Source organism: Acyrthosiphon pisum, chromosome A1, assembly GCF_005508785.2.
Source record: "Acyrthosiphon pisum isolate AL4f chromosome A1, pea_aphid_22Mar2018_4r6ur, whole genome shotgun sequence".
Classification (NCBI taxonomy): Eukaryota; Metazoa; Arthropoda; class Insecta; order Hemiptera; family Aphididae; genus Acyrthosiphon; species Acyrthosiphon pisum.
This window is the reverse complement of record NC_042494.1, coordinates 157962866-157988700: the sequence shown is the minus strand read 5'-3', so window position 1 is coordinate 157988700 and position 25835 is coordinate 157962866. Positions and strand designations below refer to the sequence as shown.

The following is a 25835-nucleotide window of genomic DNA, read 5'->3' as shown; positions in this document are numbered from 1 at the left end:
TATATGCATCTAGTAGATATGAATATAGTTTACGACAGGTCACTAGGATTTATTTCTGAGTTATAGAGAATATTTTTGGTTTATGACTTATTGAAATTTCATATTTCTATTATATATATTATATATTACACAATATTGTTTTTAATTAGATTGAATTATGCATATAGTTAAGAATCAAAATGAAATGTTAAAATACTGTTAATATAATATATTTAGTTTAAAATAGTTTGGCTATATTATAATAAATAAAAAATAACAATGTATTTATTTAGATGCATAAAAATTTGTATTTTTAGTGTATCCAATGCAATAGTAGATCAATTACTTTTGGATATTGATCATGTATGTTCTGTATCTGGTGAAGAAGATTTATCTAGTTTGAAGAAATATATTTTAATTGAACGAGGATGGAGGTGTCTAACAGTTTTACATTTGCTTGGCACTCAAGTATAGTTATTCATTTTTATTTGTTTATATTATATTAAATAAATTATAAAATACAATACTATTATATCAGTTTTACAAAGCTATGTCTGGACCCCAGACCAGAATATATTTTTTTGATTATAATAGATTACGTATCCCTGCTTAATGTTCAAGATTGGAAATCAGTAATATAGTTTCCTAAAAATGTTTCTTTGATCAGGACACTGCTTAGGAATAAATTAAAACACTTTTATTAAATTAAAAAGTTTCAAAATATTATTAATCAATATTTAAAAGAAAATAAATAAATAATCACTTCACAATCTCTAAACCGTTTTTATTGCCACTATAGACAAATTTGTACTTTTTAAAATGATGTTCATTAATTTTTATAACATTTTTATGTTTTCATCAATAGTAAATTAAGTTTTGTTGTCGACATTAATATAGATCAATTTTAGAATTTTCTAAATGTTATAAAATATTTTTCAACATAAGATTTATACAATACTTCATTTAAATAATATTTATGAAATTCTAAAAGTATATGTCGTTCATTTTTAGGAAGTTCAACAACTAAAGGAATTGGCTAATGTCTTAGTATCAATTTTTACAATATTTAATGATGATACTGATTGTAAAACAAGTTATGATGTTAAAGAGATCAATCCTTATATTTCTCCAACGGATGAAACAAATTTAAAACTTGATGATTTAATAAAGTTAACAAAATTTCAAGGGATGAAATCAAAATCGAAAACTCAACTGAATTCTATGTATGATAGATCAAGTCCTAGTATACCAAGATCTCGCCGAGTGAGCTCTGTGTCAGCAAATAGGTATGTTATTTATTATTTATAACTTAAATATTTTAAAATCTTTATATATTTTTTCATAGGATTAAAACTCATTCTTTGGAAGGGGATAAACCAAAAATGGTTGAGGAATCAAGCGAATCGGAGGCTCAAACTGCATTAGACATGATGAAGTCACCTAGCACACTACGTATTAGATTTAACCCAATGGACTTTGATTATTTCACAAATATTGTACGTAGTGAAGATGAACACAATGGGTCTGATGAAGAAGAAATTAACTTGTCCAAAAGAAGAAATTTGTATCCTGGTTATTTTTATGACGATTATATTAAATCTATTACCAGTCATACTTCAACTTCAAGCCAAATAAAGTTATTAGTATTAGATTTATTAACACAAATTTTATTGTTTAGTACACAGAACCCTTTAAAATATGATTTAAAAAGTAGTCACCAGTTTGTGCCATTTATTGTTATGAAGTTTTCATTAGATAGTATATGTATATCTCAGTTTGATGTCAGCAATAAAGATGATGATGTAATACAATCAAAAATGTTGTACAATATGGTTTTGGCTGTTAAAAAATTATATCAGTATCAAAATATCAGTGAAACAATTACTCAAGAAGGTATTGTACCATTATTGTTGCAAATTTTAGAAAACATAATGAACAAATCGAGAATAAACGAATTAAAAGAATATCCATGTCGTCAAAAAATTCTTTTCGGTGTTGTGTGTGCACTACTGATGTTGTTCTCGTTGATGTTATTTGAGTGTAATTCATATAATAGTCATTTCCATTTTTTAAAACAAATTCGGGTAATGCTTGACTGCCAACGTGGCAAGCTAATTGAAAAATGTATTTCAATAATACTCAGTGTACGAGATCAAGACGCAGAACTTTCCACTAACCATGTTAAAATTGTTATAAATTTACTTGGTTTATTGGTGTTGAACATGAAAAAAATAAGACAACGTATGGTACATTTACAGCATTGTAACAAAATTAGACATAGACATTGCACTAAATCTATGTTGCATCATCATGATAATCTCTTTGGAGAAGTATATGTAAGTAGTATAGTTCCATCTCAAGATACTGGCCAAAATTGTTGTGTTACTTCATTGTCAATGATTCTTATACGCCTTATGATCAACTTAGATAGTCAAGATAAAGAATTATGGTTTTATTTGGCTAAGACAATTGGAGTAATAGGAATATGTTGTTGCGTGCCACTGTCTATAATTTTACCAAAGCTATTAAAAATGGTAGGTGACCATGACTATAAAAAGAGTTACATAATATTACAACTGATGGAGAAAACTTTGTATCGAGATACAGGCGTTGCATACAAAGATAATTTTTGTAAGGTATGTTGTGATGGCGAAAACACTTCAGAAAGTAGTATGAATTCTTATGAAAAAAATAAGAAAAAGAAAGAACAAAAATGGATTACTTTTGAACTGTTTAGAAAATTATTGACTGGTTCAAGCACTAAACTATCATATACAATTGGATTACATTTGTCGAAAAATGCTTCAGTATTTATAAAGGATATTCAACATGTTATGTTGTTTCGTATATTTTATCCAGTATTTAAAACGAGCGAAAAATCATACAGGGAAAATAAGAGCGATTCTGATCGTTTTTTAATAAATGTTTCGTTAAATATATTCAATATACTTTTAGCTTCTCTAGATTTTACATCAGAATTTGATTCATTGAACGGTGTTAAATACTTAAAAGGTTTAATAACTGATCCAATTTTTACGAAATTGTCTTGTAATGTGTTGGAAACAAAAATCATGTCAAAAATGTGGACCTTAAATCAAATTAAAGCAACTCCAATTTTAATTACAGATAGTCAAGCAGAAGATTTAAACATTATTGTAACTGCAGTGTTTAATTTAGTTGAAATATTTTGTGGCTATGTGATGAAACCACAATCCATAAAAATTAATTTGAAATTTAAATACAGTTTATCAGCTTTGTCAGAATTCTTAAGAGAAGACTTGACTTTCAAAACTGTAGATGAGTACCAAGACTATAATAGCGTTATAATCAGATTGGGTGATTTATTTCAATGTTTAGCTAGACTATCATTGACATGTCCTCGAATTAGAAGTTATTTAAAAGTTTCATCTGTTGTATATCATTATGACACTCTTCTATCGATTGTGTCTTTACTATTAACCAGGCCAATTAGTGTGGAAGGTCAGTTGATTTTATTATTTTACTTTACCTATTCAGTTTACTATATCTGTTTTCAATGTTATTATTTTCAGGTATGAGTGTAGTTACTCTTGAAGACAAAAATGTTATCAATTTAAAGCTTATTGAATGTTTACTAGTCTTGAATTTATCAATTTTTGAGGATAAAAGTAAGTAAAGGTATTAGACTGGACTTTGCATCTGAAATAAGGAATTCAGACATAGGTATCGGGTATTTAAAACCAATATTTATACCCTTTTCAATATTTAGGGTACCTACTACCTAAATTTAAAATCAAGTATTTTGTTTTGTTTGTAAGCATGTTGAGTATTATTTTTGAAAATATTTTTATTTCACGTTTCATTGAGTACGAAATTATTAGTGAATCCATTGAGTCTAGATAGGAAGGATAAAAAAAAGGTGCATAATGCCAATGTTAATATTCATATTTAGAGAATATACCAAAAATAAAAAAACCATAAATCAAAAATCTTGAATGGATTGTAAAGAAACAGTAAGATATGTCTCTCACAATAACCCCCCCTGTTTTCCAATTCTGCACTCCACACTTGACAGAATTAGACAGATTTGACACTGTCTCATATTTATTTTTATATTGTAGGTATTTGAATGTTAGATTGAATCGCCACACCAGGCACTACTAGCCTGCAACTAATCTACTCTAAGAATACTAAAAAAGAAAAAAGCTGTTGATAAATATATTTTATTACTTTCAAATTCATAAAAAAATATTTTATTTAAATATAATTTAATCAAATTATTTGTCCATATTCTTAATATTCATACAAATGTCTTCTCATTGTTTGGTATGACGTTTTTCCACTGGTATTGTCGTTCTTTTGGGTACTTCAATGGCATTTGGTTAATTTGGGTGCAAAGTCTTGGTTTCAGGTATCTAAATAAGTGATTGCTTTTAATATATTATTAATTATTTTTTCCATCATATTTGTATGTAGTTACATTGGATTCTCATATAAAGGATTTGTTGATTGAAGCTTTATCTAAAGGACACATTGGAATTAAACAAGTTTGTAGCTCCTTAATTAAGTGTGCTACAGTATCTTATAATCGACAAACTTCAAATACTCTAACAACTGATCAATCATTAACTAGGGTATATTTTTATTATATTTTTTTTTAACAATTGATTTACTTTTGTATAATATAGTATAATTATGTGTATTCTAAATAGCTATTGGAGATAGAAACACCAGGCAAATCTGAATGGCTGCCATTTGATGATGATGATGATTTTATCTCTGGTGATGAAGGTTATGAAGCAGATATTGAGTTTCAAAGTTGGATAAATATTGACTCATCTGACAAGTAAATACAATTTTTAAACTGTATAGATTATTTATTTTGATTTTGTCTAGTAGCACACTCGGGGAGGGTTTTAGGTAGAATCAAAAAAAAAAAAAATGCAGTTTTGACGACTTAAAAAAAAAAAGGTGGGTAAGTGGATGTCGCTTTGCTGTACAGTAGATTACAAGTGGGTCACTGTATAATGGATGGTATTAAATTTGAATTCAATGATATAATATCATTGTATAAGAAAAACAATTCTGAGCGGAGACGGTATATGTCAGTCTAGGTATAAGACATAATATTATATATGGTATTAAAAAAAAATTGACCTATAATAGGTTACCTACCTACCTATAATAAATTCCAAATTAATCATATCACAATATCCATTAGGTACTTATAACGCGTTATACAATATGTATTTTCGTCCAAATTTGAACTTAAAATGACTATAAAAGTAAACTGTGTAAATGTATTTTTTTAGATTTTTTTGTAACAGAATTAATTACTTACATGGAATCTTCTTCTAAATTTTCAATTCTTAGACACAAAAGTTGACATTTTATAAATTTTTAACTATAAAATAATTATTCAAATTAAAATTTGATACATTTTGTCTAAATTCGATCTTTAAATGCTTATAAAATAAAATTGTGCCTATGTATTTTTTATATTTTTCAACTGCTATTGTAACAATATATCAGGAGCCTTGTATTAAATTTTTACACTTTTTGGCCCAACAGATAAAACTTTATTGATATTTATAGAAAAAAAAAACTAAAAAAATTGAAAACTGACCATGTCCGTAAACAGCTCAAAAAGTGTCAAATTATTTTCAAAATTTCATCGTATATAGAAAATATTAATATATATTTTTGTTTGATAAAGGTAGATAATCTTATAAGTAATCTTGTATTACATTTTAAAATCTTAGATTTAAAAAGAAAAATTTTTACGAATTCTTAACTCAAAATAATTTGCTAATTTTCGTGATTTTTCCATATTTTGTCAATTTTTGAACTTTAAATGCTTATAAAAAAAAACTGTGACTATGGATTTTTAATATTTTTCATCTGCTTTTAAAAAAATATACTAGGAGCCTTTTATTAAATTTTTAAGCTTTTTTAATCAACAAATAAAATATTATTGATATTTTTAGAAAAAAAACTAAAAAAAAAATGGAAATTGAAAATTTTCTAAACAGTTCAAAATAAATCAAAATATTTTGAAAATGTTATGGTGTATAGAAAATGCTAATATAAACATTCAGTCAAAATTTCATGTATCTACGGTCATTTTTTTTAAAGTTACACCAAAAACCAAATTCAATTTTGTTAAAAATCTATTTTGCGTAAAAATTCCCGTTTTTCCTTAATTTTTCTTTGGTTTTTCTAGGTGCTTTTGAAAATTACTGGGAATTTTAAATTTTGACCTCCCCTATGCACCAACGATATTCACTTTCCAATCGAACAAGATACTGAAGTAGAAAATCGAAGCATTATTTCGACTAGTTATCGTGTACACAGACACAAAAATAAAAAAATTAAAAAAAAAAAATATAAAAAAATTAAAAAATTAAAAAAAAAAAACACACATCATTGTAAAATCAATACATTCATCGTTCCACTCAGAATCTAAAACTTATTTTTATTAGATTATACATTATTATAGTATATGTATTGTTTTGTCTCAAATACATTACAAAGGTGATATTATTTTTTTTAGAATTTGATTATTATGTTAGGTACATGTTAATGGTTATACTATATGTAATAAACGGTGATACATTTTTTATTGAAAATTATTTTTTGTTTCATTTACTGGTGGTTAAGTCAGGCAATTGTAGGCTATTGATTTTGATAACAACAATAAAAATAATAATTTAATAATTATTACTCTCGACTGTTGATGTTGTGATAGTCGAATTAATGGCAATTGTGTAATTGTATGTAAGGGAAAATGGGAAAATTTGTATGCCCCCCTCCCTGACTGCGTGCTTGATAATATTTTATATTTTTTATCTTAGCTAATAGATAAGTATCAATGCAATATACTTAAATATTTACCAATTATAAATGCATTATATTATTATATTTATAGAACTGCAGATGAAACCATTTCCTATAAAAATATTCACCTAGACACAAAAAAATTGAATATTGTGCATCCAGCATTGTGTACTTTGGCTATAGACCTTATGACTTTTTCCAGGTACATTTAAATTTTATTAACCTATTAGCGCTGGAATTTTTTATTTAAAATTTTTATCAACATTTTGTTAATCTATGTTATATCTTAAAAATTATTGTAAAAAATCTATGTTGCCATATGGCAACGCACGGCGTTAATGGGTTAAAAATATTCCATCTTTTAATCTAATTAAATGTACATTCTTATTTTCTTAAATCTAGGAATCTTGATAATTTAGATGGAATAATTTATTGTTTACAAAGACTAATTGCTATTTGCAAAGACAATGACGAAAGTTGTATAAAACTCGCGAAAGAAGGACTTATTTCTAAATTGTTAAACTGTATCGAAGAACATGTTAATAAAAACGAACGAACTGAGATTTGTGAGTATACATTTTTGATCTATAATTTAATTTTGCTAATCTTTTATTCGACTAACCTACAAATCTTTTGTTTTGATACAGATGATACAATTTATATTTATATGATGGAACTTATTGCTTTAATGGCTTGTCATCATATAGAAACTTTTGAACTTGAGATGTACTTGAACTTGTTTAAAACACCTAATCCACCTCTTGTAAGATACTTTTCTAATATAATTTATGTGTATTAGTTGTTCATAAAGTCCATAATTTATTTATTTTATCATAGAAGTTATTACTCCTGCCATTAATTTACGTGACTGATCATATACCAATCGCATGGCGACCATATTACAGTATTCAATTTCCTGCAAAATTAATCTCAGATTTACCAATCAGTGATAGGCCTGCAGAAGCATTAGCAATTTTAATTCGAGAAAACCATAAAGAAATTAGTATGAAAAAACAATTTACGTTTTTTTAAATACTAATTATTAATATATTTTATTTTAGGACTACTGACACCATGGTCTGTATTTGCTCTAAGCTTACCTATAAATACAGATCTTGGATGGTCTGTATTATCAACAGGCTTTTCATTATCAATGTGGTTACGTTTAGACCATGTGCATAAATGTATAAGCATAAAGAGAAACAATTCTGCAGAATCTATTGGAAAGAGTAATGATATAACTTAATATTATTTGTTATAATATGGGTATAGTATATTAATATATAAAATGTCTTTTAGTTCAAAATTTGCAAAAAGAAACAAACAACTTAGATGATCTAACCCATGTATTTTCCATTGGATTTGATGCAATGCTTATAGAGTTTTGGCTGAACCCTTTAACCGATGGTTTTGTTGTAAGACTCACAAGACCAAATGAAAATAAATTTGAATTACTTTCTGAAGTAAACTTAAACAACTGTTTGGGTTCAATTGCCTGGCATCATGTTGCTATCAATGTGAATGGTATTAAAAAAGGAGATAAATTTATTGAGGTAAAATATTCAAAATTTAAATTTAATTTGTTCAATTATCAGTAAATTGTGTTTTCTTTAGATAACTCTTATAATAGATGGGCTGTGTGAAAATAAAGCTAATCTATTGTTTAATGGATTTCTTATTAAAAAACCTCGGCCATCCAATGTTCTCTTAGGCGACACAAGAGATAATGCTTCCCCATTTTCAATTGGAAACATTTTAATGTTCAGATTGCCTGTTCTAACAAAAGAATGTGCTAGCATTCTTGCAGCTTTTGGACCTGATTTAGAAAATTTGGCAGATTGTTCAAATAATCCATTGAAACCAAATTTTAGCATGTTGTTCAATGATTCAGTTTATAATTTAAATACATCTTTAAATTCTAATTTGGATTGGAATCAAATATTGAAACAAAGTTTTGAAATCATTAAACCCTTGCAGGTAACTCAAATTAACTTAGATGATAGATTTGTTATATTTGGAAATTTAATCTCAAGATAATTAATATGTAAAATTGTTGGTATTTTGTTTAGGACGTCATATTATTGAGTTTCACTCCAAGACAACCACTCACAGTTTCTTTGTATTCTTTGACTCTTCCAAATCCCACTGGTAACATTTTTTTTCTATTTAATTTTTATCTAACTAACAGTTAAGAATAATATAAGAAAAATAAATTCATAGCATTGAATGCTTTATACCATTTTATTTAGTAAACAAATTAATGATTATAATTTTTTTCTATACTCTGCACGGAATTAGACCAACCGGCCCGTGGCAAACCGATTTTGTCCTGCCGCATGGGTACATTGTTATTCCGCGCAGAGTATACATGGATATATTTAAATAATATTATACTTTATGCTTAGTAGGTACACAAAAAAGCATTATAATAATTAATAAAATATAAATTATGAATAATTGATAATAAGTGTTTGATAATATTTTTTGTATTATTTAGGTTCTTTATTTCCTCCTACTCAACCATTAATGTTCAAGATGACTGCATATGATTTACGTGCATGTCAGAGCCCGCCTCAGGTGATACCTACAGTAATTGTTAGTTCTTTTAAAGTGCTTGAGCCACATGGGTTACTGACTGTAGTCAATAAAATAGGAGGAATGCCTCTAATATTATTTTTATTTGCAAGGGTAAATAAACTATAATCTATATATTATTTAAAATACTTGGTTTTATGATAATTTATCATTATGTTTTAAACAGGTTATAGAATTTCATTCATCTTCTAATGATCAAGTAAAAGCATTAAAAATTCTGTTACATTTTATACAATCTGATTCTAAATTATATTCAGAGTTTATTATACTTGATGGTTATAAACTATTAACAAAAGCTTTGATTTCATCGAAAATTCAACCTAGTGGTCCAATGCTAATGGTATATATATTTAATCCTATTTACAATATTATAATAAAAATGTAGTTGGTGCTAAATAATTATATTTACATTTTATTTGATGTGCAGGTCCTCCTGGAAGCAGGTTGTAATAAAAAAGGATTATTTGCTTATGTAAATGATGAATGGGTTGTCAATATGTTTTATGAAGGAGTTTTGTTGAATGCTTCTTTTATAAAAGACGTAATTTTGCCATGTTGGAAGATATGGACTGCTAATAATCTACAGATTATACAGTATCTTTTTAAATTTTGTAAACATCTTTTGTCGTTGAACCATCCACATAGAAAATTTAATTTGAAACAAATTCAATCATCTGAATTATTAGAATCAATTTTATTGCAAATTAAGGTAGTTTTTTTTTATGAAACTAGTTTTGTAATATATATTTTAAAACATTTATACTTTAATTTTTTTTTGCATAGTGTCAATTATTGTTAGAAGATTCAAATGAAACTGCATTAATAGGATGTGTCCAAAAAGATTTGGTTGATTTTGTACAAAGTATTTTTGATTTACGAACAAATAAGAGTTATATTACTTTGATATTAGACTTTTTAATTGCTGTACATCCAAGTAAAAATTTGTACTTGCCTCATTTAAAAGCATCAGTATATTTTGTTCTATCTCCTCAATCAAGAATGTATGCCTCACCTGATCATCACATTCATGTATCATCAGGTATTTGTTTACTTTTTATACTAAACTATAATTATTTACCTTTAATTCTAAATTTTACATTTATTGTTTTTAGAATCCGAAGAGTCTGATAGGAAATTTAATTTAAACGATTACTCAGAAACTGACTTTTCTTGTTCTATTGATACGCACAGGTTAAATACAGAATTATTAAAACTCCAGGTAAAATAATTCATCCATTATAATATTCCCTAGTAATTCCTCAATAAATCGTTTGTAAAATGTTTTATATTTTTTCAGTTCATTTCATTAGTACAAAATGAATGATATTTCTGATTTGTTATATTAATTTATAATTTTATTGTAGGTACGGCAAGAGTTGTTAAAAAATAATAAAATAAATTCATCAAGAGCTAGCGAAGAAACATCAGAAAGTAGTGAGCATTTTGTTCCAGAAGAAACTGGCCAGGATTCTGGTATAGACGGTAGTGTGAAAGATGTTGCCATAGCTATTAAAAACAATGAAGGGAATTTGTCTTTGGACTATGGTAATGCTTGTGAAGCAGAAGTGTACTTTGGAGCTCAAGTAAATCTATCATTTATAAATATTATGTATTTCAATTATTATAATATTATTAACATATAATGTTTATTCCAGAAAAAAATTAATGAAAAACAGTTTAAATCTTCTGATTCTGAAAGTCACAGTGAGATGATTGAAGGTTTATTTTCTATATTAAGAAATGTTATAATTAATATTTCAAATTGTGTTCCTGGTAATGTTATTGATAAAATGTTTGACGCCGAGAAACTGGTGGTTTTACTCAATAATCCTAGTCCCTCAATTAAAATTATAATTTTAAAAGTAAGTTTGAAGTTAGTTTTATTGATAATAACAGTTTTGTATCATATTCATTTAAAATTTTTAATTCTTGTTCCAGATCATAAGTGTGTTCTTACAACGATGTAGTTTATCGTATGCTAAGAAATTTGTCACTAAATTTAAAGGATTCTATCAAATGGCAAATATATTGGCATTACATCAAACTACTGTGAATTTAGTTGACACTTGTGCTTCAATATTTACTGGTAGTTATTGGCTTCCTTTGGATCAACAGTTGCATTGGGACCAATCTGTTGAAATGGGTTCTTTTAATTTTTCGGCGGTTCCATTATTACTCTCGCTGTTGCCAAAATCTGCATTTAATTTGACATTGTGTACAAACATAGTTAACTTCTTTCTCAAACTCGTAACCAAAGTAAGAATTTCAGTATCAATACAGTTAAATTTAAATCAAAACTATGGTTTAATGTGTGTTTTTAGGTTCCGCAGTGTTTGCATACTATTTTAGAGTATGGTTTGGTTGAATGTCTATTAAAAACATTATCAGTAATAGCTAGTATTTACCCTACTTCTCAAAGTAATACAGACTTAAATAAGCAAGATATACTTGTTGATGATATAAATTCATTATTAATAACATTGATTACTTCAGCTATTCATACACCTGGTATACAAAATATTCAAGTGAGTTTCAATATTTCATCTAATTATTATTATCAACTTATCATTAATAAATTAAATTATTTTTATTTTTCAGATTTTAAATGATTCTGTTTACCAGTGTCGTTATTTACAAAAAGCAGAAATACAAACATCAAGAGAGGGCGTCAAGTCTAACTTAACCTTAAGGGAAACCCAACGTTTTATTTTAGAATCTGGAATGGACACAATTCAAGACCTCATACAGACTCAACCACCTTTAGTTCCTGCTTTATCCCGGTTGAAGAAGAACCTGAGTTCTGGTATTTTACTTTTTAAATATTTAACCATTACAAGTTCATTTTGTTATATTATTTTACTTTTTAGTGTTATCTTTGAACAACCCAAAAGAAACAAATAACGTATCCTCCATTTCGAACAGCGAATCAAGTTTATTTAGTATCGTATCTAATAGTAATCGTCAAAGATCTCTATCTAAAGCGGAATTAGTTGAAAGATACAAAAATATAATCATTCGATCTGTTGAGTTTATTTTTGCTTCAAGTAAGTCAAATAATGTTCATAAACATATTATATAAACAGTTTGTTAGTTTACATTTTTAATTTAAAAAAAATGTTTTATAGATGAGAAAACAAGTGATGAAGTTACTCCTGAAGTAGCTTTTGGATGCCATTTATTCACAATTCTCCTATATAATCTTACTAGTATTACACAAAACACGAGGGAACAAAGACATCATCCATGGGTGTCTATTTATGGTGCTGCTCGTGATGTTATAAGGTAGGTACAAGAATTTAGCTTACATTTTCATTAGTTTTTTAACTGTAAAAACACTATATAATATTATATAATATGTTTATATGTGATATTCAAATAATTTAAAACTCAGTGGCAACCTTTATTTTGTTTACCAATTTTTCGGATACATTAAGTTATCAGTATTATGTTTTGTATCAAATACTAGATTATCAACGGATATCAACATTTTTAGATATTTAACTTATTTGTAACAGACATTGACAAAATGCATGATTTGCGGAGAACAGAAGTTCCTAACTATTCAAGTTTTCATACTTAAAAATTAATTTAAATTATTTTACCTAAGTTTTTCTATTTTTTCAAATATTACAAATAAATCTTTATTGTACGAGTATATAAATAATTTAAATTAAGTTCATATAATTTGTAAAATTAGTATAAAATATAAGTTAAAAAAAATTACTATTTTTTTAGATTGCAAGGTGCCAATTTATTGGTATGGCTTTTAAGTCCACATCAAACAACAAGGATACGTGTTTTTGCTGTGAAATCATTATTAAATGAACCTAGATCTAAAGAATTGTTCAAAAACATAATATATATAAATCCTCAGGTATGTTATGTTTTTTGTTATTGTTGTATATTGTGAAAACAACGAGTGCTTGTTAACAACATAACTGTATTGTCAGTACTGATAATAATAATAACATATCTCTTTATCCATTATTATTATTAACATTAAATTAATTAATTAATTAAAGATTTTAAAATAAAACAACATTAAGTCTTGTCTTAATAAAAAAATCAAATAACTATATAACTATTAAGTAACAATAAACTATGAATTAATAATACATTTATGACATCATAATTTAGAGTGAATTGACCTCTTATAAAATCTAAAGGTAATATTATTATCTAGGCAACCTCATGGGCTTTTTGTTATATTTTAATTTTAAAGTGAGTTATGTGTATTTAAGATATATAAACAATTCACAATTTTAAAATAATCATAACTCGCTAAAAAATTATATTATAATAAAAAGCATATGAGATTGTCTAGATAATAATCTTACATTTAGATTTTATAATAGGTCAATTCACTCTAGTTTTTAAACTAACGGAGCTACACGTGTTCTGCTGAGCGTAAAATTTGTTATGTTACTCACTTCTAAGACGGAGACAACACATGCGGGTATCACTTCCTCTTAAGAGCTATATATTTTAGGTGGTTTTTTACACCCATCACTTCTTGTATGGATTTGGTCTTACTATTTCTTTGTAATTAATTTCCTCCCTTACTTCCTATTTTTGATTAACTTCCTCTCTTATTTCCTGATGCCTCCAGTTCTCAGGATTTTGTGTTCCACCAGTTCCCTCTGTACCATTGTTAAATGAATCATCTCAATATGCCATATTACAGCTTTTTTGTACACATTTATTTCTAAAAGGTCTTAAATTATATAAATTCCTTCCAATAATTCTCCCATTTTTTTGTTTTGTTATGTATGATCTTAGGGTTTCTGTGTCTTTTTAACTCCTATACTCATATAAAAATGTATGTATTGATGATTAAAAAAAGAAACCTTTATATTTTATAGTATCACAATAATATATCAAAAACATGCCTTTAAAAATTGTAATATTTGTTGCAAAATAAAATTACTTCAGAATAAACTATAAAAATTATTAAGACAAAATTAGGTACTATTCAGCTATTTTTATCTCAATAATAAAAAAAAGCAATACATTATCTGCCCACCTCATACTTCGGGAGCCGGTTGAAACGTCGACAGTCAATATATCGACAAGTTAAAATGTCGACTGTCGAAACATCAACAAGTACAAAATATTGACGGATCATTATATCGACAAGTACAAAATGTCGACAAGTATGTCCAATTAAAATAAGTGTATAAATTATGTACATAAAAAAATATAATAAAATGTAATAATAAATAATGTACTAATAAAAATAAAATGTATGACAAAAATATGTCAATATGTCGACAAATAAAATAAAATAAAATAAAATTAAAATGTCGTATTATAAGCAATCCCTCTTAACACCTTGAGTGCCGCGGTCGACGGGTAGTCGACAACAGTTGCGTTGCCCCAGAGGCCGCGGTCGACAATTTGTATAGGCATTTTTATGGCCTTATAATTTACTCGGTTATCAGAGCAATTCTCCCGTTTTTATAAGTGGTTATTCAGTGAAATGTCTTCTTTTCAACGGTGTATTCGGATTTTATTTTCGTTTATTTTTAGCAAAGTAATGGTTATTTTTTCCCAAGACTGATTTCACGCGGATTCTCGGGCAATGTGCGCCAAATACTACGAGGCACTCAACGTGTTAAAAAATACATAACTGGAACGTTTCCCTTATTTTGAATTACGTGTTGGATTCTGTCCCCTCGTTAATTTTTTTTTTTTGAATTAAGACGAGGTACTCCACGAAGTATTGACTCAATCACTACTTCTGTATTATTTTGTTCTTTTTGTAATTATTTTATTAAGTGGTATACTCCTGTGTGATTCACCAAGAAGACACTCCCAACGTTGATGCCAGGCTTCAATATTATTTTGTGTTTTTGGAATATTCTGATTAAAAACAGACCACAATGCTGGTGAAAATAATGGTAATCCTCGAATAAAGTTGCCATTCCGTAGTGTTTTTCGAAATCGATCAAGAACATAGTTATCCTCAAACCACATTATAAGATGTCTGTGACAGATTCTATTTCTAGTTGCTTTTTAATTTCAGCAAATGCTGATGGAATTTCTTCTGGTGGTAAAAAAGCAATAGCAAGCAAATGACGGACTAGCAAACTAAATTCTTTGTCTTCACTATACTTAATAGAAAGACCAACGGACTGAACTTTTCGCCACATACTTTGTTCCCAATGAAAGAGTCATAATCGACTTTGACTTGTTTTGAACTCTTGTTTAACTGTACAAATAGCTGCTTGTTCAAAGTCAGTTAAAATATAGTCAGGTTTTAAAACTATATTATTTTCTGATGCATAGTCTTGTAGATCTTGAAACATACGAATATAACATTGTTTAGACTTACTACTCAAAAGAGCAAAAACCAGAGGTTTTATAATATACATAACAATTATATTAAAAAGCTAGTGTCTCAACTTTTCAAGTCGATGTAATTCATGAAATACTCAAGATAAAATTATATATTTCAAAATAATTATTTAATAACTACTGATATATTATTATAAAAATAATTACCTTATAAATTCAACTAATTCAGCTTGTTGACCCGTTTTAAAATCCTGTCTGATTTTTTGATATTAACTGCACACAGATACTTGTACTCTACTCGTACTAAATCAAAATGATTCATATCTCTCTTGCACGGGAATTACTATTTATTTTATCGTTATCTGTGTATACAAAGTTATTAAAGAGCATTCAGTATCCAAAAGAATACCGTTCACTTTATCTCAACGTTAAACTATAAACGTCATACTATAAAATGTAATCTTTTTTTCGATAATTTGTACTTGTCGATATATTGACCAGTTGATATTTTGTACTTGTCGCTATAATGATCCGTTGACATTTTGTACTTATCGATGTTTTGACCGTCGACATATTAACTAGTTGATGTATTGACTGTTGATGTTTCGTACCAGACCCCATACTTCAAATACATTTTTAATTTGAGTAAAATAATTACATTTAAATTAGTAATTAATTTAAACATAATATTTATAATAATATTTCATTAACGGTGTTATTAATGATTTCATATTATACAAATCAATAATAGTTTCAAAGAATTTATATGTATATTAATTTACATTTTTAGATTGAACAAAGGTTTTATATTTATTTGTATTCATTGATGAGTGCGAATTTAACAGTACCTCTTACTGAAGAGGAAATGTGCACATGTGAAGCATTGAAGGAACACCTGATTGAATTAGAATTATTAACTGCTGACAGTAATGGAATCGTCTATGAAAATGAATGGATGAACCAGATAGACCAAGTTTTAGGACAAATGAATGTAGAATTAAACGGAATGGATATTAGTCAAAATGATAATATTATAAAGTATGTACCTTTTAAATTATTTTTTAAGTTCTTGAAAACACTTGCTTAACATAACTTTTGTTGTAAAATGTCAGGTCATCTAGCCATGTTAAATGATTCAATTTAAATGGATCGACTGTTTTGGTCCTGTTAATAATATATAACTTCATTCAAGATTTACTTTAGACCAGCAAAAATGACAAATTTATCATAATTTTAAATTTTGTAATATTTTAAAATTCTGTTATATTTTTACAGAAGTGTTTGTAAATGGGATAACACAATAAAGTTAATTTGTAACTCTGCGACATCAATTACAACGATTGTGTCAGATGAACAAAATTCCCATAGGAAACTTGTACTAGAAAAAACTAAACATAATTATAGAAATACTATACAAGCCACAATACGATGGAAATCTATTATCAATCAAATGTCCCACGAAAAGGCGCCATGGTATTTTCCAGAGTCATATCCAACGTAAACAGTATATCTTGTAAACAATATTCTGACACAATTTTTCTAAAGTTTATGTTCATATAACATATATTTTTAGATCATGGGAACTTAATCCAACAGAAGGACCTAGTAGAGTAAGAATTCGCCTTCAAAGGTGCCATTTAAACATTTTAAAAAGATTCTTTAAACCTGAATATTCACAAAAAGCAGGTTAGTATTGTATTTCCATTTATTATTAAATTTGAATTATTGTTAAAACTTTAATTTTTTTTAAAGAAAAAAATAATATCAAAGGACCTCTAGACTACTTAATATCAGATGATATGGAAGTTCCTGTTTCTTCTGCTGTCGTTGAGAGTTTATTGTCTCAAGAAAAAATATCGTACATGTGCTCCGCAAAATTAGTACACCCATGGCAAAAAATTAAATGTGAAGTTCTAATTAGCGAAAATGCAATTTACATTGTTCCTACTGAAAAAATATCAAATGTAACATTTTAAAAAATTAATTAAACGCACAGACATTTATTTTTTGTTTATATTATTACAGTTTCTACAAAATGATTATTCACATGTCCTTAAATTTGACGAAGTCAAAGAAATACATAACCGCAGATATTCACTTAAAGAAAAAGCTGTAGAAATATTTCTTACTAATGGAAAAACGTTTTTAATTGCTTTTCATTCTCAAAAGGTACCAACTTTTTTTTATTTTTATGTATTTCATCATGTAAGATTGGCATTTGTTCTCAGGAAAGAGATGAATTTGGAAGTTATTTATTGAATTTTCCATTACCAAATCGTATTACTAATGAAATACTGAGTGAAACAGTCGATTTATGGAGGACACGTCAAATCACTAACATGGAATATTTATCAATTCTGAATAAAATGGCTGCACGTTCTTATAATGATTTAATGCAGTATCCTGTTATGCCATTTGTTTTAGCTAGTTACAATACTACAGAATTAGATTTGAATCAGTTATCCACATATAGGTAAATTATAAAAACTAAAAATTATATAGACACTTTTGTAAATATTAAAAGACTGATTATACATTCATCATAAATAATTTAAACCATACAATATATGTATTTTTTAATACTAGGGATTTGAGACGGCCTATGGCAATTCAGAATAAAAAGAAAGAAGCTCATTATATTCAACATTACAATGTAATATTTTTGTTTCTTATCCTTGATTTAAGTTTATATGTAATTTATTTAATATTTCAGTATTTGAAAGAAGATATACATAACTTCGGAACTGATCCACATCACTATAGTTCACATTACAGTAATTCTGGTACAATATTACATTTCTTGATCAGAGTCCCTCCATACACACAAATGTTTATTAAATATCAAGTAATACAGTTAAATAAATGTTCTCAATAAAACTATAGTTGATCCTAACATTTTTGTTTTGTTACAGGATAATAACTTTGATGTACCAGATCGATCATTTCATTCAATGGAAATTACCTGGCGTTTGTCGTCTGACGAATCAACTACTGACTTGAAAGAACTTATACCAGAGTTTTACTACTTACCTGAAATGTTTATGAACTTTGAGCAATTAAATTTTGGAGTTAAACAATCCGGAGAAATTGTTGATTCTGTTAAATTACCAACATGGGCTCAAAACAATCCAAGATTGTTTGTACTTATTCAAAGGTAAATTAAATTAAATGAAATATTTATTTGTACAACAATTTGATTTAATATTATTGGGATACTAATCAATGTTTAAAGGCAACTTCTAGAATCTGAAATAGTTAGTGAAAATTTACCACATTGGATAGACTTAATATTTGGTTACAAACAGACTGGTAAAGCGGCAATTGATGCAATCAATGTGTTTCATCCAGCTACTTATTATGGATCACATATAGAAGAGACAGAAGATCCAGTTGCGAGATCTGCTTTTAAAACTATGATCAGCACTTATGGACAAACTCCTAGACAGTTATTTCGCTTTCCACACCCTATGACAGTTGATGATTACTCTCCCAAAAATGTGACAAAAAACACTAACTGTCGAAATGTTATTGCAGGTAAAATGTTTCTTAGACTATGTTTATTTTCCATTTGTTTTATTTCATGTTTTTTATAGGCTTAAAAAATTTAAAATGGGGAAATTATGTCGGATCACCAGAGGAAAATGTACCCATGTATATTTGGAAACGAAAACACAAGACTCTGGTTACTAACTTTGTGCCCTTACTTACCAATGATGTATTTGGACTATCAAACAACTCTGCTTTACTCTTAACATATTCAAAAGTAATTGTAACAACCATTTTTAAGTTAATGTTTATTTGAAAAACTATTGATTTTTTAATTTAATTTTTACTTATTATCTTTTAGGAAAAATCATTAACATTACTAAATGAAGGAGTTACTGTAATGGCTGCAGCAATACTTACTTGGAGTGAATTTGACAGTGTGGTTAGAATTAAACAGCGCAAAGAAGCTCCCTCTAAACCAGCGTTCAAATTTTTTTCTACAGACAACATCAGCACTATAGTCACAGCACCACACTGCCCTTATGTTTGGATTGGTTTTGAATCTGGAATCATACATGTATACAAGTAATAATTTAACTTATGTTTGATTTTCGTAGAATTTGTTATAAAATAGTTTGTTAACAGTGGTGGTTCTAGTGTACCTGAGTACGATCAGGGTAACGGCAGCTGCCTGTACCAACATTTCTGGTGACCCTTACTGAAAAATTAAAAAATATACTCACTTCTAATATTATTGAGTGTTTGTGGCAATAAACATAAATATTTTACTATGAAAATATGGGGAGCGGAAGGAATTTTATTCATAATTAAGACCTATTTATAACTGTACTGTTGCATGTATGAAACTATAGTCCTATACTCTATTCAAGTCAAGTAACATAGTTGGCGGTTGACTTGGGCTTAAGAACGTGTATTACACGACAGATATATAGAATATAGATAGTTGATTTGGTGGGGTTACAAAAGATTTTGCACGACTACTGCTAACTATGTTTCATAAAAGAGTACTGAACCGAGTCTGCTTATTTTAAGTGGCGACGTAACTTATCTAAAAATGAAATATTGTTTAACTTAAAAATTGTAACTTAATGTGTAATCTATTTCAGATTTTATTTTGACATAATTGTTGGTAATGTTGAGATATTTAAAGAACCGACTGTTCTTGTTGGCCATCGAGCAAAAATATCTTGTATAGCGTTGAGTCCAGCATTTAGTATTGCTGTTAGTTGTGATAACGAAGGAACTGCAATTATTTGGGATCTAAATGATATTACATACGTGAGATCACTGGAGCCCATGACGTCCCCAGTAATAAAATATTGAAAGTTTTGTTTTACAATTTAAATCAATACTATCATTTTGTTTAGATAAATTTAGTTTCCATCAATGAAATTCTTGGTGATATTGTTACAACTGCCTATAACTATGACAGTGGAAAATCAATTATGACACTTCAAACTATAAATGCCTCATATATTGGCAGTATAGAAAGTGATAAAAAAATTACAGCAGTATGCTTTTCCAATGCTCCCGAAGGAATATCGGTTAACATTATCGCAACAGGATTAGAAGATGGGAGTGTTAAGTAATTACAGCTGAAATAAGTAAATTTTACGTGTGGTTTAATATGTATTTATCCCTAATCAGATTATGGAGCACATGGGATTTGTCTTTTGTTAACGAAATACCAATTATACATTTTGATGGAGCAGTCATAGCGTAAGTTGTGTAAATAAACCTTTATGATTCTATTGTTTAATTTGAATTTTGGTGAATTTGTAGTATTATCTATTCGAGTGATTCTCAACATTTATACATATCAACAGAAGATGGAACAGTGACAATTTGGGAGTCTGCTGGCGCTAAGCGAATTAGTAAAACGCCCAAATTTTTAAATCTTAGCATGCAATAAATCAAGATGGGTTCAGGTATTGTGGTCAGAGGCTTTTCAACATAGTATTATAATAAGACTGGTGCACCTACAAATAAGTATAATATAATAAATATTTTACAAGCGAAGAGATTAAGAAATAGTTTAAAGTTTATGTATTGATATTGGTTTTTTTGAAAAATTTTCCTATTTGATTTTATTGTAAGTTCATAATTGAATTATAAATTTATATTTATGTTAAAAATAATTTATTAGTAAATATTTTATTTTTTTTTTTACTTTTGAATAATGTTTAGTAAAATTACATCTTGTTTTTTTTTACAAAGTATTAATATAAACATATTACATTATTATTTATATTTTAAGAGTATTTTATATATCCTGTTGATTTTTGGTTCAAGTTTCAAAGTATATAAATCTGAATCGTTTATTTACATACTTATACATGAGAAATCGGGTATAATGATAGAAATTATTTTGTGGCCCCACAAACAAACCATTCATAAGTGCGCGCATTGTAGTTTATTTTCAGGATCTAAGTGTACAAATTAGTGTATTTATGTAATATTATAACTGAAGCATATAAATGTTGTTAAAATGGTTTTTGTTAATTGTATCTAAACATGTTCATTAAAATTATTATTGTGTAGGTTTCTAGTTTTTTAAATTAGACCATATTTATTTAAGTTATTTTATTTTAAAATATATACTTTTATAAGGGTGGATTGTATTATTATATAATATATATAATATATATATATATATATATATTATATAATATATATATATTATATTTATATTCCATATTAAAATTTTTTTATTTGAGTTTTATACCTAATTTTAATTAAAATGTATGTTATTACTTAACAGAGAAACAATTTAATAATGTTTAAGTATTATTATTGAAAAATATATTAAAATTAATTATACTTATTTTATGTTCAATGTTTTTCTTCATTAATATTGGTTGTAAATGTATTTTTTGAGTGATTTTTATTACTTATTACGTGTGAAAACAGTTCTGTTTATAAACTAGGACTGCAATGTGGTTTGCTGATTGCAAGAAATTGAGCTGAGCGAGTTAAATACACCGAAGCTCCTTTTCTTAATCAAAGTATGTTTCAAGTATATTTGTTGTGAAATTATTGATTTATGGCGGATCTATGTTTCTACGGAAACAAAATTAAGGTATCAAAATTTAGTTTTTTGGTGATTATTCATCGATGGTAGGTTGGACTTCGACCAAAACCACTTGTTGGCACTCAGCAATGTCCACACTATCACCATGCAAAGTTTGGTCGAGATCGGTTAATCCGTTGCAAAGAAGTATGCCGTTTAGTAAACGGCTATCCCGCGTATAAGAGACTACGCGTACTTATATGATACTGTGGATGTTTAACTCCAAGTATCACGTTTAAAGATTTAGGTGGCTCATTTAAATTCATAAATATAATATATTATACAGTTATCTTCACAATTACAAATTTTCCTTCTTAAGACGGTAAACATGATAAATGGGCAATAAGTTGCCTACATTGAATAACCGTGCGCATACGTATAATATATCTTATGGCTTATGGTATGATATATCACGTATGTGATAATGCGATAAGCAATTTCTGTATAATAAAAAAAGATAATAAATACATTTTATTTTACTATTTATTGACAACTACTAAAATTAAACATTAAATATATTATTATAATATGGCGAAGCACAAACTTAAAATATATTACGATAGGTATTAAATATGATTTAGATAAATCTGATTCCGCCGTCTATTCTAATAACTTCTCCATTTAGAAATGGATTATCGACAATGCTTACAACAAGATTTGCAAACTCTTCTGGTTGCCCTAATCTTTTGGGAAATGGTGTCATATCTGCGAAATAGTTTTTAACTTTGTCTGGTAAATGATTTATTAAAGGAGTGTTGAATAATCCTGGAGCTATTGAACAGTGTCTAATGCCTTGAGATGCCATATCCCTCGCGAGAGGTAATGTCATTGCAGCAATAGCTCCTTTGCTGGCTGCAAAAGCAACTTGGCCCATTTGCCCATCATAAGCAGAATATCCTGATGTATTGATCACAACTCCTCGCTGACCATTTTCGTCAACTTCATTATTTCCCATCAGAGCGACACCTAATCGGATAACATTGAAACTACCAACAGTATTTACCATAAGTACATCGGTAAATTCTTCTAAGCTGTGGGCACTGCTTTTGTTGAAATTGAATACTTTACGTGCAATACTTATACCAGCACAATTGACAATTAAGTTTAATTTTCCATGGAGTTGTTTGCACGTGTCAATAGCATTCTGAACATCAGTTTCAGATCGTACGTCAGTAGGAACGAAATTAGTATTGGGACCAATTGTTTCAGAAACACTTTTTCCTTCTGATGACTGTAAGTCACACATTATTACTTTGTATCCATTTTTCACAAGCCGTTCAACAGTGGCCTTTCCTAATCCGGAAGCGGCTCCTGTGACTAAACTTACAAGAGCCTTAGACATGTTGATTTTTATACTATTCTGAAAAAAAAAATTGTTGATTATTTATATAATAATAATAATATTTTATTCAAATGGATTCAAATATTGATAGTATACTATATAAATAAAAACGGGCCTACACCCAGTGTTACAGATTCATTATATACATAATGGATTCAGATTATAGGTACACTATAACAAATAAATATAGAGTAAGAATATAAAACCTTTATAAAAACAAAGTGAACCTACAATTAATTAGTAATAAGCAGGGTTGGGATTTATAGCATTTAAAATTACACAAATATGCGCTATAATATTACCTTGAATATCGCTAAATATGCGCTAAAAATATGCAATAAAAACAACAAATATGCAAAAAAAGGAAATTTATTAGCTAATAATTTTTAATCACTTATAAATTATTATAGGTAGTTACTTAAGGATTTGAAATATTTGGTCACTCTAATAGAAGCCGAATGAATTAACTATACAACGCATTCAACGCTCGTTTGTGATAATCGGCGAATTAATCATTAATAATCACAGAAGAAATTGACGAAAAACCCAACAAAATCAGCAGATAACAAAAATTAAAAGTTTCAAAGAATCAAATACTAATACGAAATTATCGTAATAATACGATTGAAGAAAATCCAAAAACACGTTTACTAAAATATAATTTCATAAAATATGACCAATTTCGATTTATAATAGGTAAAAATCCAAAAAAATCTCAAAAAATCTAAAAAAAGCACTGAAAACTAAAAAATCGAAAAATATGCAAGAAAAAGCAAAATAAAATTTTTAATTTGAGTTCTCTATATCACGAAACACATTTTTAGCTTACTCTGCTACTTTTTAAGCATTTCATAAGATATATGCAAATGCTATAAAATCCCAACCCTGGTAATAAGTAATAACAGCTTAAAATTAACTCTGTTTGTATACAGTACCACAATGCTAATTTAAAATTTTTAATAAGAGTGTGAAGAAAAAGTTAACATTGATGTTCTTGTGCAATGAGACACAAGTCTTGGAAAGGGGGAGTTAATGAGATAGTTTGTGCAGTATAAGTTGTTAGAACTAAATCCTTAAACTTTTAGAGCTTTTCTAATAGTGCTCTCTATAATATGTTGATTGAGATTATATGAAAAGATAAACCAAGATTGTTGATACAAGAAACTGATTTGAGTTGATTATTTATAGAATATGCAAATGTTATAGGTTTTCATAGAAACTTATCGAGTAGCATCTAAAAATGTTTAGACTCGTACCTCATTTTTGACACCAATAAAAAAAATATTAATTTAGTTTGGTAAAATATAAGTCATCAATTGAGGAAACACAAATATACAATTTTGAGTTATTCACAAATAACCGAAATTGACTAGTTAAGAGGGCTGAGGAGATATCATTACTACACATAACTATCCCGCGGAGTCTTCGGTTCAAAACAGGAAAAAAAAGTAATGGGTCACCAAAGCCTACCCGCTGAAGTAGTGAAGTGTAATAAACAGTAACAGTAGTTCATAATTCATAAATCATGATCAACCAGGTTGAAATGAGTAATGACTATTCTTATAAATGAACAAAAATGTATGGAGGATAAGACAGTGTAAACATATAGTGTCACTAAATAATCGGGTTGTTGAGACTGAAATAAAAGATATGTCGGAATCCGATACAAATTTGAATAGAAACTTATTGATACGTCTAAGAACTTTATATTCATTCATATTGTCTGAGGTCTTGAGCATGTTTGAATGTTAAGACAGTTAACAAATTTATATTATAAAGTACCGTAAAGCACCTATAAAAATCGTTGTTTAAATTTAAAACCGGACAAGCTATACATTTAGGTTTTCAGTAAATTCGACATTTGCATATCTACCTTATGTGTATCACTGACATCAAACATTAAAATGTGTAAATTGGTACTCACATTTTATGCGGGAAAAACAACTGTGGCAAACAAAAAACATTTGAGCAGGCGTATAGTGCGGGAATATAACAAAACAAATTTTGATTTTCAGTTAAGTTGAATAGGTACTGGCTACCTATCGCTATAACCGAGAACTCACAATATAATATCGAACGCACGTGACCACTCCTGGCGGCCACCACAGTGCCATTTCTTATCTAGAAATTTATGATCGCCGGCACGCCGCACGGGGAAACGATAAGAGAAGAATTTATTAAATTCGATGATGAAAACATCAGACTAGTAGAATGAATTTTTTTTTGGAT

The 25835-nt window shown here is 27.8% G+C and overlaps 2 protein-coding genes across 4 annotated transcripts; one reads left to right on the top strand and one right to left on the bottom strand.

Moving 5' to 3' along the window:
• Nucleotides 1-243: 243 nt before the first annotated feature.
• Nucleotides 244-21291, top strand: LOC100163093 (lysosomal-trafficking regulator). Its single transcript, XM_029488673.1, has 43 exons — nucleotides 244-447; nucleotides 991-1265; nucleotides 1325-3459; nucleotides 3531-3626; nucleotides 4435-4592; nucleotides 4671-4804; nucleotides 6887-6997; nucleotides 7198-7361; nucleotides 7443-7558; nucleotides 7633-7798; nucleotides 7857-8024; nucleotides 8095-8348; nucleotides 8410-8772; nucleotides 8865-8943; nucleotides 9293-9483; nucleotides 9557-9730; nucleotides 9818-10099; nucleotides 10174-10429; nucleotides 10503-10609; nucleotides 10755-10973; nucleotides 11046-11252; nucleotides 11329-11646; nucleotides 11712-11915; nucleotides 11989-12193; nucleotides 12258-12434; nucleotides 12516-12672; nucleotides 13126-13264; nucleotides 16478-16725; nucleotides 16963-17184; nucleotides 17261-17373; nucleotides 17440-17651; nucleotides 17713-17856; nucleotides 17916-18160; nucleotides 18274-18340; nucleotides 18401-18532; nucleotides 18600-18841; nucleotides 18920-19221; nucleotides 19281-19450; nucleotides 19535-19758; nucleotides 20301-20502; nucleotides 20562-20779; nucleotides 20842-20913; nucleotides 20977-21291. Exons 1-43 carry the CDS (start codon nucleotides 259-261, stop codon nucleotides 21104-21106), a joined length of 9987 nt encoding a protein of 3328 aa, XP_029344533.1. The 5' UTR covers nucleotides 244-258; the 3' UTR covers nucleotides 21107-21291.
• Nucleotides 21292-22729: 1438 nt separating this feature from the next.
• On the bottom strand, nucleotides 22730-25788 carry LOC100164493 (3-hydroxyacyl-CoA dehydrogenase type-2-like). Of its 3 annotated transcripts, none has more exons than XM_016801076.2 (2): nucleotides 25531-25788; nucleotides 22730-23619 (listed from the first exon to the last, which is right to left on the bottom strand). In XM_016801076.2, exon 2 carries the CDS (start codon nucleotides 23604-23606, stop codon nucleotides 22842-22844), a length of 765 nt encoding a protein of 254 aa, XP_016656565.1. In that variant the 5' UTR covers nucleotides 23607-23619; nucleotides 25531-25788; the 3' UTR covers nucleotides 22730-22841.
• Between the last annotated feature and the right edge of the window lie 47 nt (nucleotides 25789-25835).

Bases quoted from the DNA above. Each gene is read 5' to 3' on its own strand.
- LOC100163093 (XM_029488673.1), top strand. From the start codon at position 259: ATGTATTTATTTAGATGCATAAAAATTTGTATTTTTAGTGTATCCAAT. The intron at 8,773-8,864 runs GTAACTCAAATT...TATTTTGTTTAG, and splicing joins AAATCATTAAACCCTTGCAG to GACGTCATATTATTGAGTTT. The intron at 10,974-11,045 runs GTAAATCTATCA...TGTTTATTCCAG, and splicing joins AAGTGTACTTTGGAGCTCAA to AAAAAAATTAATGAAAAACA.
- LOC100164493 (XM_016801076.2), bottom strand. From the start codon at position 23,606: ATGTCTAAGGCTCTTGTAAGTTTAGTCACAGGAGCCGCTTCCGGATTA.